The sequence below is a fragment of the Cavia porcellus genome, unplaced genomic scaffold, assembly GCF_034190915.1.
Source record: "Cavia porcellus strain 051 isolate PalLab524CR breed Dunkin Hartley unplaced genomic scaffold, mCavPor4.1 scaffold_4, whole genome shotgun sequence".
Taxonomy (NCBI): domain Eukaryota; kingdom Metazoa; phylum Chordata; class Mammalia; order Rodentia; family Caviidae; genus Cavia; species Cavia porcellus.
Window position 1 is genome coordinate 118000489 of NW_026947487.1, and position 10631 is coordinate 118011119.

At 62.1% G+C, this 10631-nt stretch overlaps 1 protein-coding gene across 3 annotated transcripts in view; it reads left to right on the top strand.

The window, feature by feature from the left end:
- Klhdc4 (kelch domain containing 4) overlaps window positions 1–9836 on the top strand; it is a 37680-nt gene extending 27844 nt beyond the window's left edge. For 2 of the 3 annotated variants that reach the window (XM_004999375.4, XM_063247747.1), the window contains 7 exons: window positions 56–148; window positions 1346–1505; window positions 5871–5946; window positions 6966–7174; window positions 8186–8588; window positions 9239–9358; window positions 9519–9836. In XM_004999375.4, the coding sequence (XP_004999432.2) occupies window positions 56–148; window positions 1346–1505; window positions 5871–5946; window positions 6966–7174; window positions 8186–8588; window positions 9239–9358; window positions 9519–9658 (1201 nt within the window). In that variant the 3' untranslated portion in view covers window positions 9659–9836. The remainder of the gene's footprint in view (window positions 1–55; window positions 149–1345; window positions 1506–5870; window positions 5947–6965; window positions 7175–8185; window positions 8589–9238; window positions 9359–9518) is intronic. The other variant, XM_004999376.4, reaches the window with a different exon arrangement.
- The last annotated feature ends 795 nt before the right edge of the window (window positions 9837–10631 follow it).

Here is a 10631-nt window from a genome sequence, read left to right on the forward strand (position 1 = left end):
AAAAAGCAACAGGACATTAAGCGACTCATGGCTTTTTAACCGTGCTTAATTTTAGGTCAACAGGTGGTCCTTCAGGTCGGAGTGGACATCGGATGGTGGCCTGGAAGAGACAGTTAATCCTTTTTGGTGGCTTCCACGAGAGCGCAAGGTTGGTGCTGGCAGCAGGTGCACCTGTCCTCTGGAGCTCTGTGGAGGACAGGAGGAGCCCTCCCTGCACCAGCGAGATCCGTCCTGCTCCTTCCTCCTCTGCCCTGATGGGTTATCCATCAAATCCGGTGTTACCGTGGCCTTTACTTTGAAACCGTCTTCAAACCAGAACTCTTTCAAAGCCTTATCTGTACTTTGTTTAAAATTGTTTAGGAAGTATTTTGTACAGACAGAAAAGCACAGTACGATTGCACACCTGGCCATCACTGAGCTAAGTTAGTTTGGCTTGGGAGCAGCTGTCAGAGTTGTCCTGCAGGCAGGCGCTGCTCTTCCCTGAGGACAGAATCTCTCCACTGGAAATCTGCAGGTGTAAGCCTGAGGACAGAGTAGGATGTAACGAACGTTTCACGAGCCGGGACCCTGTGCATGCCAGTCTGCTACTAACCGGCCCCAGCGGGAGCCTGCCAGTCTGCGCAGCAGCTGTGGCGAGCTGCTCTCCAGGAGGGCAGCAGCAGCCTTGGGCAGCCTGGCCATGCCTGGGCTGCTCAGTGCTGGCTGCACTGTGTGTGAAGGACAGCTCCGGACAGCTGTCTCGGGTGAGGGAGAGTGTTTCTAAGTGGGTAGAGTCCTTAGGCCTTCTGCACAGCTGGACAGTCTCACTCTGTCTCACTCTGCGACAGTGACCTGTGATAGCAAGTCTCCCCACTGCACTGCGTGCTGACCCCTTGGGCACCTGTGTCCCGGGCACTGAGCGTGGTGGGGTGTGGGGCCAGGCAGGGCCTCCTTGCCTCGCTGGGGTTGGGGATGCAGAGGGGCCGCTCCCGGCCCTGTGCCTGTGCTCCCGTAGTGCTCCCCGCTCTGCCTTGGTCTCAGCACAGTTCTTCCCGGGCTGCAAATCCCTCTCCCCGCACTACTCACCTGAACCACGGTTCCTCACGGAGCACCGAGTATAATCACTGGGAGTTGTGAGCTTGCCAACAAGGCGGGGAAGCCCAGCCTGATTGCAGATTGAATCCCTCTGCTTCTGTGGGCTGGCCCCATTTCTAGCTTTTAAATGAAGCTCACGGGTTTGCAGCCTTTCGCGTGAGTGTGAACTGGCTCCAGTAGACGTGAGCCCGCGCCCGTAGACCGGCGCCCCTCCGGCAGCCTGCTTCCCGCGCCCGCCTGCTGACAGCCTGCGCTGTGCTCTTCCGGCCAGGGACTATGTCTACTACAATGACGTGTACGCCTTCAGCCTGGACACCTTCACGTGGAGCAGGCTGGCCCCGTCGGGGCTCGGACCTTCTCCGCGCTCTGGCTGCCAGATGTCCGTCACCCCCCAGGGCAGCATCATGGTCTACGGAGGCTACTCCAAGCAGGTGAGGCCCGTGGGCAGGGCGGGAGGCGCCTGCCTGCTGCTTCTGTCCCGTTTCCCGGAGCGGTGCTTCAGGCCAGATGGTGCATCAGGGGACCGAGAGCCGCCCCTAGTGAATAGTGTCAGCTTGTTCCTGGGGTACACTCCGATGCTTTTCCTGCCTTAGCATGGTGTAACCCGTGTCCCCCAGAGGGCTGCAGTGGGACCCATCCTGTGTCTCGGGTGTTGCTTCCTCAGCTATGGACCCTGCTGGCGCTCCCGTCCACTGCAGCCGGGCTGTGGCTTAGCTCTCCAATCTGCACACATACGCAGGTGCCTCTGTCTCTCTCCAGCACGCCCCAGTTCCTCTTGTCCACCCTTCTGAGCACAGCAGGACACAGCAGACCCAAGACAGATGCCCAGCATCTCCATGCAGGGTTTTTAAAGTCCCGTGTTTTGAAACTTCTCAAACACATAGCTAACTTGAAGAATCTGCAGTGGACGTGTCCCTGCCCACGCAACCCTCCTGTCCTGTTGTGCTGTCACTTGGTCTTGTGTCTGCACACGTCTCCATCCTGCATCAGCCACAGTGTATTTCAAGGAGAGTCAGAGGTCAAGCCCTGACTGCTCACGTGTCGTCAGGAGGGTGGGTCCCCGGCAGGCAGCTGGGGACAGCTTCCCCTCGCGGAGTGTGTACCCCTTGGGTGGTCCTGCCGGCCTCTCCCGTGCAGTCCCTGCCTGCGCCTCAGAGGCGAGCGCGGCTCCCACCCTCCCATCATGTCCCGGGACGTTGAGTCTGTGGCTTCCTAATGCTTTGTTTCATCTGTGACTTAATTTTTTTGGTTTTTTGAGACAGGGTCTCACTATATAGTCCAGGCTGTCCTTGAACTCACTGTGTAGCCCAGGCTGGTCTTGAACTCAGAACAATCCCCTGCCTCAGCCTCTCTAGTGCGGGGATTACAGGCGTGAGCCACCACGCCCTGCCGTTCCTTCTGCCGCTGCACTGCAGTTTGCTTCTGTCCTGTTAATGGATCCTGCGCTGCCTCCAGGCTCACTGCCAGGAGGAAGGCCACGCCACACGGGCAGCATCGCAGCCTGAGTGGCGGCACGTCTGGAGGAGGCCGGGGGCCCTGCGTGGGTACAGTGGGTGTGGGCCTCTGGTGCCTGCCCTGGACCAGGCCATTCAGTCCACCTCGAGTCTGTGTTCAGCAGTGTTCATCTTTTTCGTCAAGGTCACTCTGGTGCACACTGAAATCACAGTTCTCTAAAGACAGCCAGGATCACACGCTCCTTGTGAGCTCGCTGGTCACTTGTGTGTCTTCCCCAGAGCTTGCGTCTGTGTGTCCTGCTGTCCCTGGGCAGGAGTTGTCGGGCTGCTTTGCCTCCTGGACTCCATCGTTCCCGCACGTGCATCCTGCCGGCACCCGCTTGCACCAAGTGCTTCTGGGAGCAGGAGCTTGGTCTGCATAGCATCTGATGATGCTTTTCCCTCTGTGACCTCTGATGTCCCCTCTCCACATTCCCCTGCACGCAGTGCGGTGCCAGCGTTTACACCAAGCTCTGGGTCTCCCAGGGCCCCTCCTGGGTGTGGCTGAAGCAGGTGCTGGGGTCTGTGTGTCCCGGGATAGGTGTGCGTTTGCTACAGCACTGTCTGCTCCAGCCTTTCCCGCTGGAGGCCTGAGGACCTGTGCTGACCATCGCTGCTGGAGGGAAAGGCCTCATCCTGTCTCCCCTGACTGCTGGTCCCGTGCCAGGGCCTGCTGCTGCTCCGAGCAGAACCTCTTGAAGTTAGGCTGTGGCCTTGAGAAGGCTGGCTGTGGTGGCCTTTCCAGCTCACTGTGGCTGTGCTAGGTTCTGTTTACATTTCAATATAAATTTTAACATCAGCGGGAAGCCCCCCTTTGAGAGGCTGAGGCAGGAGGACTGCCATGAATTCAAGGCCAGCCTGGGCTACATAACAAGACCCTGTCATTAAAAACAAACAAAAACCAGAGCCTCTGTCCCTGCCCTCTGCTGCCTGCTAGAAATGATCGAGGCTTGCCGTTGGCCTGGAGATTGATTTCCAGGGCTGCCATTTTTGGGTCTTCTAGTCCATGAATCCTAGTGAGCGCCTGTGCTCCCTGGATGAGAGTTTGGTGGACTTCATTGACTTCTAGTGCAGCTGAATCTGTCTTCACAGACCGATGTAACTGCGCGACCCTAAAGCCACTCTGACCTGCGTGACTAGTGCTGTGTGGCACAGGGACCCCAAACAAAGAAGCCTAAAGGCAGGTTTTTGTTTTCCCTTCAAAGACAGCGATGGAGTTTTTGGGGAGCCCTGGCTTGTGGAAGGAGGGAATGGGCTCTGCATGGAGGACTGGAAGGCTGTCGGGGCGCAGCCCTGGCCTGAGTGCAGAGCCCCCCCTCCCCTGCCCTCGAGGCTTTGGTGGGAAGTGTGTGAACATCAGCCAGGTGCACCCGGGGCCCAGCATGCTGGGAGGCTGAGGCAGGAGGACCGCATGTTCTGACCCAGCGTGGGCAGCTCAACCAGACCCTGCCTGAAAACTTAGGGGGGAATGGGTGGCTGGAGGTGTGATGTGCAAAGGCCCTGAGTTCACCTCCCGTGCTGTTTTGAGAAAAAGGAGCAGTTGAAGATGAAGCTGACTCGGGGTAGAGAATGTCACTGTCAGCAAACTCAGGGCAGTTCGCATGGGCAGGTGCAGGCACACAGGACCCTGCCAAAGCGCTGTCAGGCCCTGAGCAGCGACGGTGCCCAGGCCTGCCACAGACAAGGCCTCTGGCTGGGAATTCCCTTCCCAGTCACACCGAGCCCTGGTGCTCGGGCACAGGAATCTGTGTGGCTTCCTCCATTAAACTCCTGTGGAGAGGCCCTGCGGTGCAGCTCGGCGTGCGGGCGGCCTGGCGTCCCTTCCAGCACCGAGCAGCAGAGGAACACAGACACTGGCTGTAGGAACGGTGTACTGTGTTCAGATGGCATCACTGGATGGCACAGATGTTTCCAGAGAGGAACAAAAGCCACGTGTACCCCAGGCCCCTCCCCTGGGGTCACGGCTGCTACTCCACGTGGCTGAAGTTGGGTGTCCTTGGCTTTGGTGTACTTGGGCCCAGACAGACCCACAAAGTGTCTGTGAGCAGTTCAATTGGCTGTTTAAATGTTCAAAAGCAGAATAGTTCCCCTGTCCTGTGCTGAGTACCGACAGTGACCAGAACGCCACCCACCCGCACATAGGGCTTTTCCACACCACACACCAGCCTGTGGAGCCTCAGGCATCCTGCAGCTCCACGTGACAAAGCCTGCCTTGCTGGTGGACAGAGGGTACTCCTGGTGGCCAGAGCTGGCCTGCTCCAGCAGTGGAGTGTTCCACCCAGCATGTGTGCAGCCATCGGAGCCCTCAGATTGACCAGGAAGAGGGCGGTCTGCCCTGCAGGGAAGCAGTGCCCCAGGCCGTGGCTGCAGTGTGAAGGTGGCGCACCCCCACCCCTGAAGCCTGGCTGGGCACACAGTGTCCTGGAGAGCACAGGATGGACAGGCGGTCAGAGTGAGACCTCCTGGGCAAGAGCTGACTGACAGGCTGGCCAGGTGGCCAGGCCATCAGCAGGGACGGGCTGCAGTGACCATCAGGAGGCCTGGAAGGCAGTTCTGGAGTCCCGGCAGCCTCCACGCTGTCTCCCCAGGAAGGAGCGGAGGGCAGACAGGCAGACAAGCAGACAGGCAAGGGCTGCGCAGCTTACCAGCCCGGAGGAGCCCAGGGAGACCAGACGACTGTCTTGTGGGGGTTCTGGATAGGTCCAGGGCAGAAAGGGACACAAGAGAGGGGCAGGGACAGGGTCACACTGCTTCATCAAGTGCAGTGCAACAAGCCCGCAGGAGGCCGGAGCTCGGGCAGGACAGGGACTCCGCAGTCAGTGCAGCAAGGAGGTGGCTGGGCTGGGGCGCCCCACTGCGGGCACATCCCACTTGGCAGCCCGCAGGCACCGGGATGCAGGGAAGAGGCGGGTACACCACGGCCCGGGCCGGCAGTGCCTGGCTGGGTGGGGAGCCTGAGGTCAGGCAGCGCGAGGCTGAGGGGTAAGGCAGGGCACGGTGGTTCACGGCTGCACACATCCGTGTGCCCGGTCTCCGAGAGCACGGTGGCTGTACGCTGTCAGAGGGCGGTGCGCCTGTGTGCAGGAGCTGGATGAGCTGTCTGGCGCTGTGGGGGCCTCAGGACGCTGCAGCACTGCCCTGTGTCCATCTGCAGCATGGCCTTGGGTCTGCTGGCAAGGGCAGGCTGAAGGGACTCGGGCTCACTTTGTCTGCACCCTTCCACCGCGTGTCCCCCACTCTGGGGCTTCCACGGCCGTCATCAGGGCCGCAGGGTGGCCCTCACCGACCCTTTTCTTTTTACAGAGAGTCAGAAAAGACGTGGACAGAGGCACCCAGCACTCCGATATGTTTCTGCTGAAGCATGAGGAAGGGGGCGAAGGTACTGTGCTGGCCAGGAGCACTGGCCACCTGGCTGTGGGCAGGGGGCAGCAGGCAGGCTCATGCTCCCCTCCTACGGGTGCGCGGCTGGCAGGGAGCCCCTGAGCTGGGGGCTAACCCTTAGCGTGTCAGCCCTGCGGCCCGTTCCCCTTGCACACTTGGTGACACAGCTCGTGCTCCGGGATGAGGTCATCGTGGAAAGCGCGCTGGGGCAGGGTAACTGCATTGCGCTCAGCCCCACAGGCGTGCAAGGCAGCTGGGCTGTGGGTAGTTGGGGTGAGAGAGGAAGGCGGGGGCTGCTGTTGTGGTCACTTGTGGGCCTTTGAAGGAGTCTTGTGTGTTTGAAGTGGTACTGGGTTTGAACCTTGGGCCTTCCCGCTGAAATCCATCCCTTCCACTTACTGTTTTTAATTGTGAGATAGTTTCACTGAGTTGTCCTGGCTGGGCTTGAACTGGCGATCCTCCTGCCTCAGCCCCCGACTGCTGGGGTTGCAGCATGAGCTGCTGCTATGCCTGGTGGAATCTTGTTTTAAACTGTACGTGGTGGGAAGGTTTTCTGCCGTGCTTCACCCCGGGCCATGTAAATCGGACACTCGCTGAGGAAAGGAGAGAAGGCCTGGGCAGCAGGAGCGCGGGCACCGGCCCCGTGGTCTGGGCCGGGCCAGGCCTGGCCTGGCACGGGCCTGGGGGGAGGACGGGACTCCGGCAAGGCCACGCCAGGTCCTCCTGCCCCACCACTGTGGCCCGCACACGAGTCCTGCTTTCAGCCCGGCTCCTCCTGCGGCTACACACCCTAGGGTCTTTCCCGAACGCCTTGCCGTGGCCCCAGGGCAGTGGCCGGGCGCCGGAGGGGGGCAGCTGGGTGGGGCGTGAAGCTGTCCGCTTTGTTTTCTGCAGAGGGAGCAAAGGAGGCGCCACGCTCCTGCTTGCAGTCACTCATCCGGGGGGCGCCGCGGCTCGGCCTGTCCTGGCCAGCTCTCAGGTCCCCCTGGCTTCTCTGACCCTGTCCTTGGTCTTCAGGCAGATGGGTGTGGACCCGCATTAACCCCTCGGGGGCCAGGCCCTCCCCGAGGTCTGGCTTTTCAGTGGCCGTGACCCCCAGTCAGCAGACAGTGCTCTTCGGGGGCGTCTGTGACGAGGAGGAGGAGGAGAGCCTGGAGGGGGTGTTCTTCAACGACCTGTACTTCTACGATGCCGCCAAGAACCGCTGGTTCGCGGGGCAGCTGCAGGTAGGTGGGCTCGGAGAGCGCTGCATCGTCCCCCAGAACATGGTCCAGGTCCTTCCCGGGCCCTGACTGGCATGGGGGGCTAAGCCCTGCGCCTGGCAGGGCTGCGCCAAGGCTCAGAGAGCATCCCAGAAGTGCCTCTGTATGTGGCCCAAGCTGGTCCCTGGCTTCCCACCGGGCAGCTGCTAGCTAGGACCTGCCCACACAGGCAGGACAGTGGGAGACAGTACTGAGAGGGGATCCCAGCAGACTCAGCTCCCCTGTGTCGGGTCAGGTCAGCTACAGACTCAGGCTCCCCTCTGAGGGTCCTGAGGAAGAGAACCCGGGTGTGGTCAGGTGTCAGGCTCGCACAGGCACAGTGGTCAGGAGGACCATGTGGCAGAACCTGTGCGGGGTGTCCGGCTGCTGTCCGGAGCACTGAGACCAAATGGAAGGTTCGTGTGCTGTTCCCAAACCACTCACCGCCTCAAGAGGACAGGGGCCCCCAAAAGCTTTCTTTGGGGTTTGTCGATGTGTCCTGGGTACAGAGTAGGTCTTGGTACCTAGAGTGTGGGTCTGACTCGGGTAGACCAGGGGGCCGTGGCAGTTGGAACCTTTGATTGTAACGTGGCAGATGGCGTCTTGTAAGGATGAGAGTCTGTGAGGAATCACCCGGGGCAGCAGCAGGGTCCAGATGTAGCTGCACCTGAGCCTAGATGGGACAGGGCGGATGCACAGTGGTCCCGAGGAGGGGCCTGGCGGGAGAACTTCTGGGCGCACACAGAGGGCGAGGGCCTACTGTGTCCTCGGCAGAGGGTGGGGTCCTGGGGTCGCTGGCTGCTGCAGCCTCTGGGCAACCCAGCCAGCTTGGACCTGCGCATCCTCCACATGTGAGCAAGCCCCGTTCTGAGGAGCACCCCCTCCTCGAGGGTGACGGGCGCCTGCTCCTGTCCCCACAGACCCATCGGGGCACTCGGGGCAGTGGTCCGTGCTCTGCCCTTCAGCTCACGCTCTGCGCCCTTGTTCTGTGGACAGGGCCCCAAGTCCGAGAAGAAGAAGCGGAGGCGGGGCCAGGCCGAGGAGCCCGCAGGAGCCGACGGGCGGGAGCTCGGGCCAGCTGGCGCCCCGGCACCCCTGGAGGTGGTCAAGGAGGTGGTATCTGAGGACGGGACCGTGGTGACCATTAAACAAGTGCTCCAGGCCCCGGGCCCGGCGGCGCAGGCCCCGTCTGAGGAGGACGCCGGTGCCAGGGAGGCCAGCAGGCCCAGGGTCGAGCCGTGCCCGCGCTCCAGCGCCATGCTGGCCGTGAAGCACGGACTGCTGTTCGTCTACGGGGGGATGTTTGAGGCTGGCGACCGCCAGGTGACTCTCAACGACCTGTACTGCCTTGACCTGCACCGGATGGAGGAGTGGAAGGCCTTGGTGGAGATGGACCCAAGTAAGCGGGCCGGGTGTGTGCATGTGTGTGTGCGCCTGGCTGGACGCATGTCACCCCAGGGAGCCTCACCTGTAGGCCTCTTTCCTAAGACCGGGGCCTGGGTGTGGAGAGAGGCCTGCGGTGTCCAGGATCCGGGCCCGCGGTAGGACCTGGCACACGGGGGCCGTGCCTTCCTCATCACCGACCAGGCAGGGCTCCCCGCCTGGCTCCTTTTTCTTTGAGGCAATCTCACTGCGTGGTCCAGGCTGGCTTCTAACTCAAGGTGACTGTCCTGCCTCAGCCGCCTGAGTGCTGGGGTGACAGGAGTGTGCCCCCGCACCGGCCCCTCCTCACCCACACGCTGCCTTTCCCGGAGCTCTGCATCCCGCTTCCCCACTACTGCAGCTGGGCCGGCCATTGTGTTTCGAACACTGAACGCAGAGCGAGTGTTCGGGAAGGGGCTCACACCGTGCGCCTCTGCAGAGCTGGGGCACAGGCGGCCTCCAGCAGGCGGCCCGGTCCGTGGGGAGCGCGGCTCTGTGCCTGCCCGCCTGGTCCCAGCCCTCAGCCCTTCTTACCGTCCCAGGCTCTGGGCAGCGAAGTTAGGGCACACATCCCCAGCCCGTTCCCGGGTCACCATGAGAATGTCCACGTTCATCTCCCCTTTGAAGAGACCCAGGAGTGGCTGGAGGAGACGGACTCGGATGAGGACAGCGACTCGGCTAGGGATGCGGAGGCGGGAGACGAGGACCAGGACGAGGACAGTGAGGAGGACAGCGGCGCAGAGCCAGGTGAGGCTCCCTCGGCCTGACTCGGTTCCGCGAGTGCTGGGCTCGGGCGGCTCGCTGATGACCGCAGGGCGTCCGGCCTCTCCAGGTCCTGCGAGTGGCCGTCCCCTCTGTGTGGCCCTCCATGCTCAGTGTCTCTCTCTCATTGCCCTTTTCTACAAAGAAGAGCCACAGCACCCAGAGATGGCACCCCGGGAGCAGCGCGTGGATGCCCTGGCCAGGACAGAGCAGCACGGGCTGAAGCTTGCGTGTGACGCCCCGGAGCCCGGTGCCGAGGAGGGGAAAGCGCCGAAGCGGGCGTAGCCCACGCAGAGACCCCTTCACCGACTCAGCCCGCGGGCCGCCCCAGGGCCGGAGGGCCGTGAACTCCTGGGGCTGTGGGGTGCGAGCGAGGGGGCCGTGGGGGGTCTGTTGGCGAGGAGCAGTGTGGGCTGGGGCCACGGGGCGGCTGTTTCTCCTCTAATAAAACCACTCTGTGCGCTTTGTGGGCTTTCCTTCTGCGGGCGGCACCTCGGGGAGCAGCGCCCGGGACGCTGAGCCCAGCTGGGCCTGCGTTTCTGTGGGTCACTTGGCAGCAGGTTTTGGGTGTTGTCCTGTCTACCTCTTCCTTCGTGGCCTTGGGAAGGACCTGGCAGAGGTCATTATTTGCGAAATGACAGAGGTAGAAAGCCAGAGGGCAGGGCTCCTGCCACCCCCACCCCCTCAGTATCCAGTGCCCCTGGTCCAGGGGCTGGGCGTGCACTGCTGGGGAACCCAGTGTCCTGGCACCGGGACTGGTGTCTGCTCTGAGTTAGTGACAGATCAGTCTATGTTTTGCAGTTGAGCCTTCAGTTCACACTGGTGCAGGTTCCCTTTCAGGCTGGCATCAGACTCTAAGCAGTCCTCCTGCCACAGCCTCCTAGAGTTACAGAAGAGTGGGACCCCTGGCGGAGCAGGGCTCCGGCTGTGAACGCTGCGCTGGGTGTTACCCGGGCTCCCGGGACGGAAGGCTCGCACGCTGTCCCAGGTGTTCTCTTAGCAGCGCGTCAGCCTCAGGGCCCGACCACTCGGGTGGGAGTTGCCGAGCTCCTCTGGCTGGACACTAGTGTGCGCTTTGGTGAGCAGGGCAAGAGCTGGCCTGAGGGACGGGACCCCAGCTGCCGGCCCTCGCTCATACTCTGCTTGTGACACGGTCAAGCTGGTGGAAACCGGAAAGCCGCAGGTACTGTCCTCTGGGGCCACCAGCTCTCTGGACGTACAGGCTGGGCCTGTCCGGGGTGCTGGGGGACCCGGCACC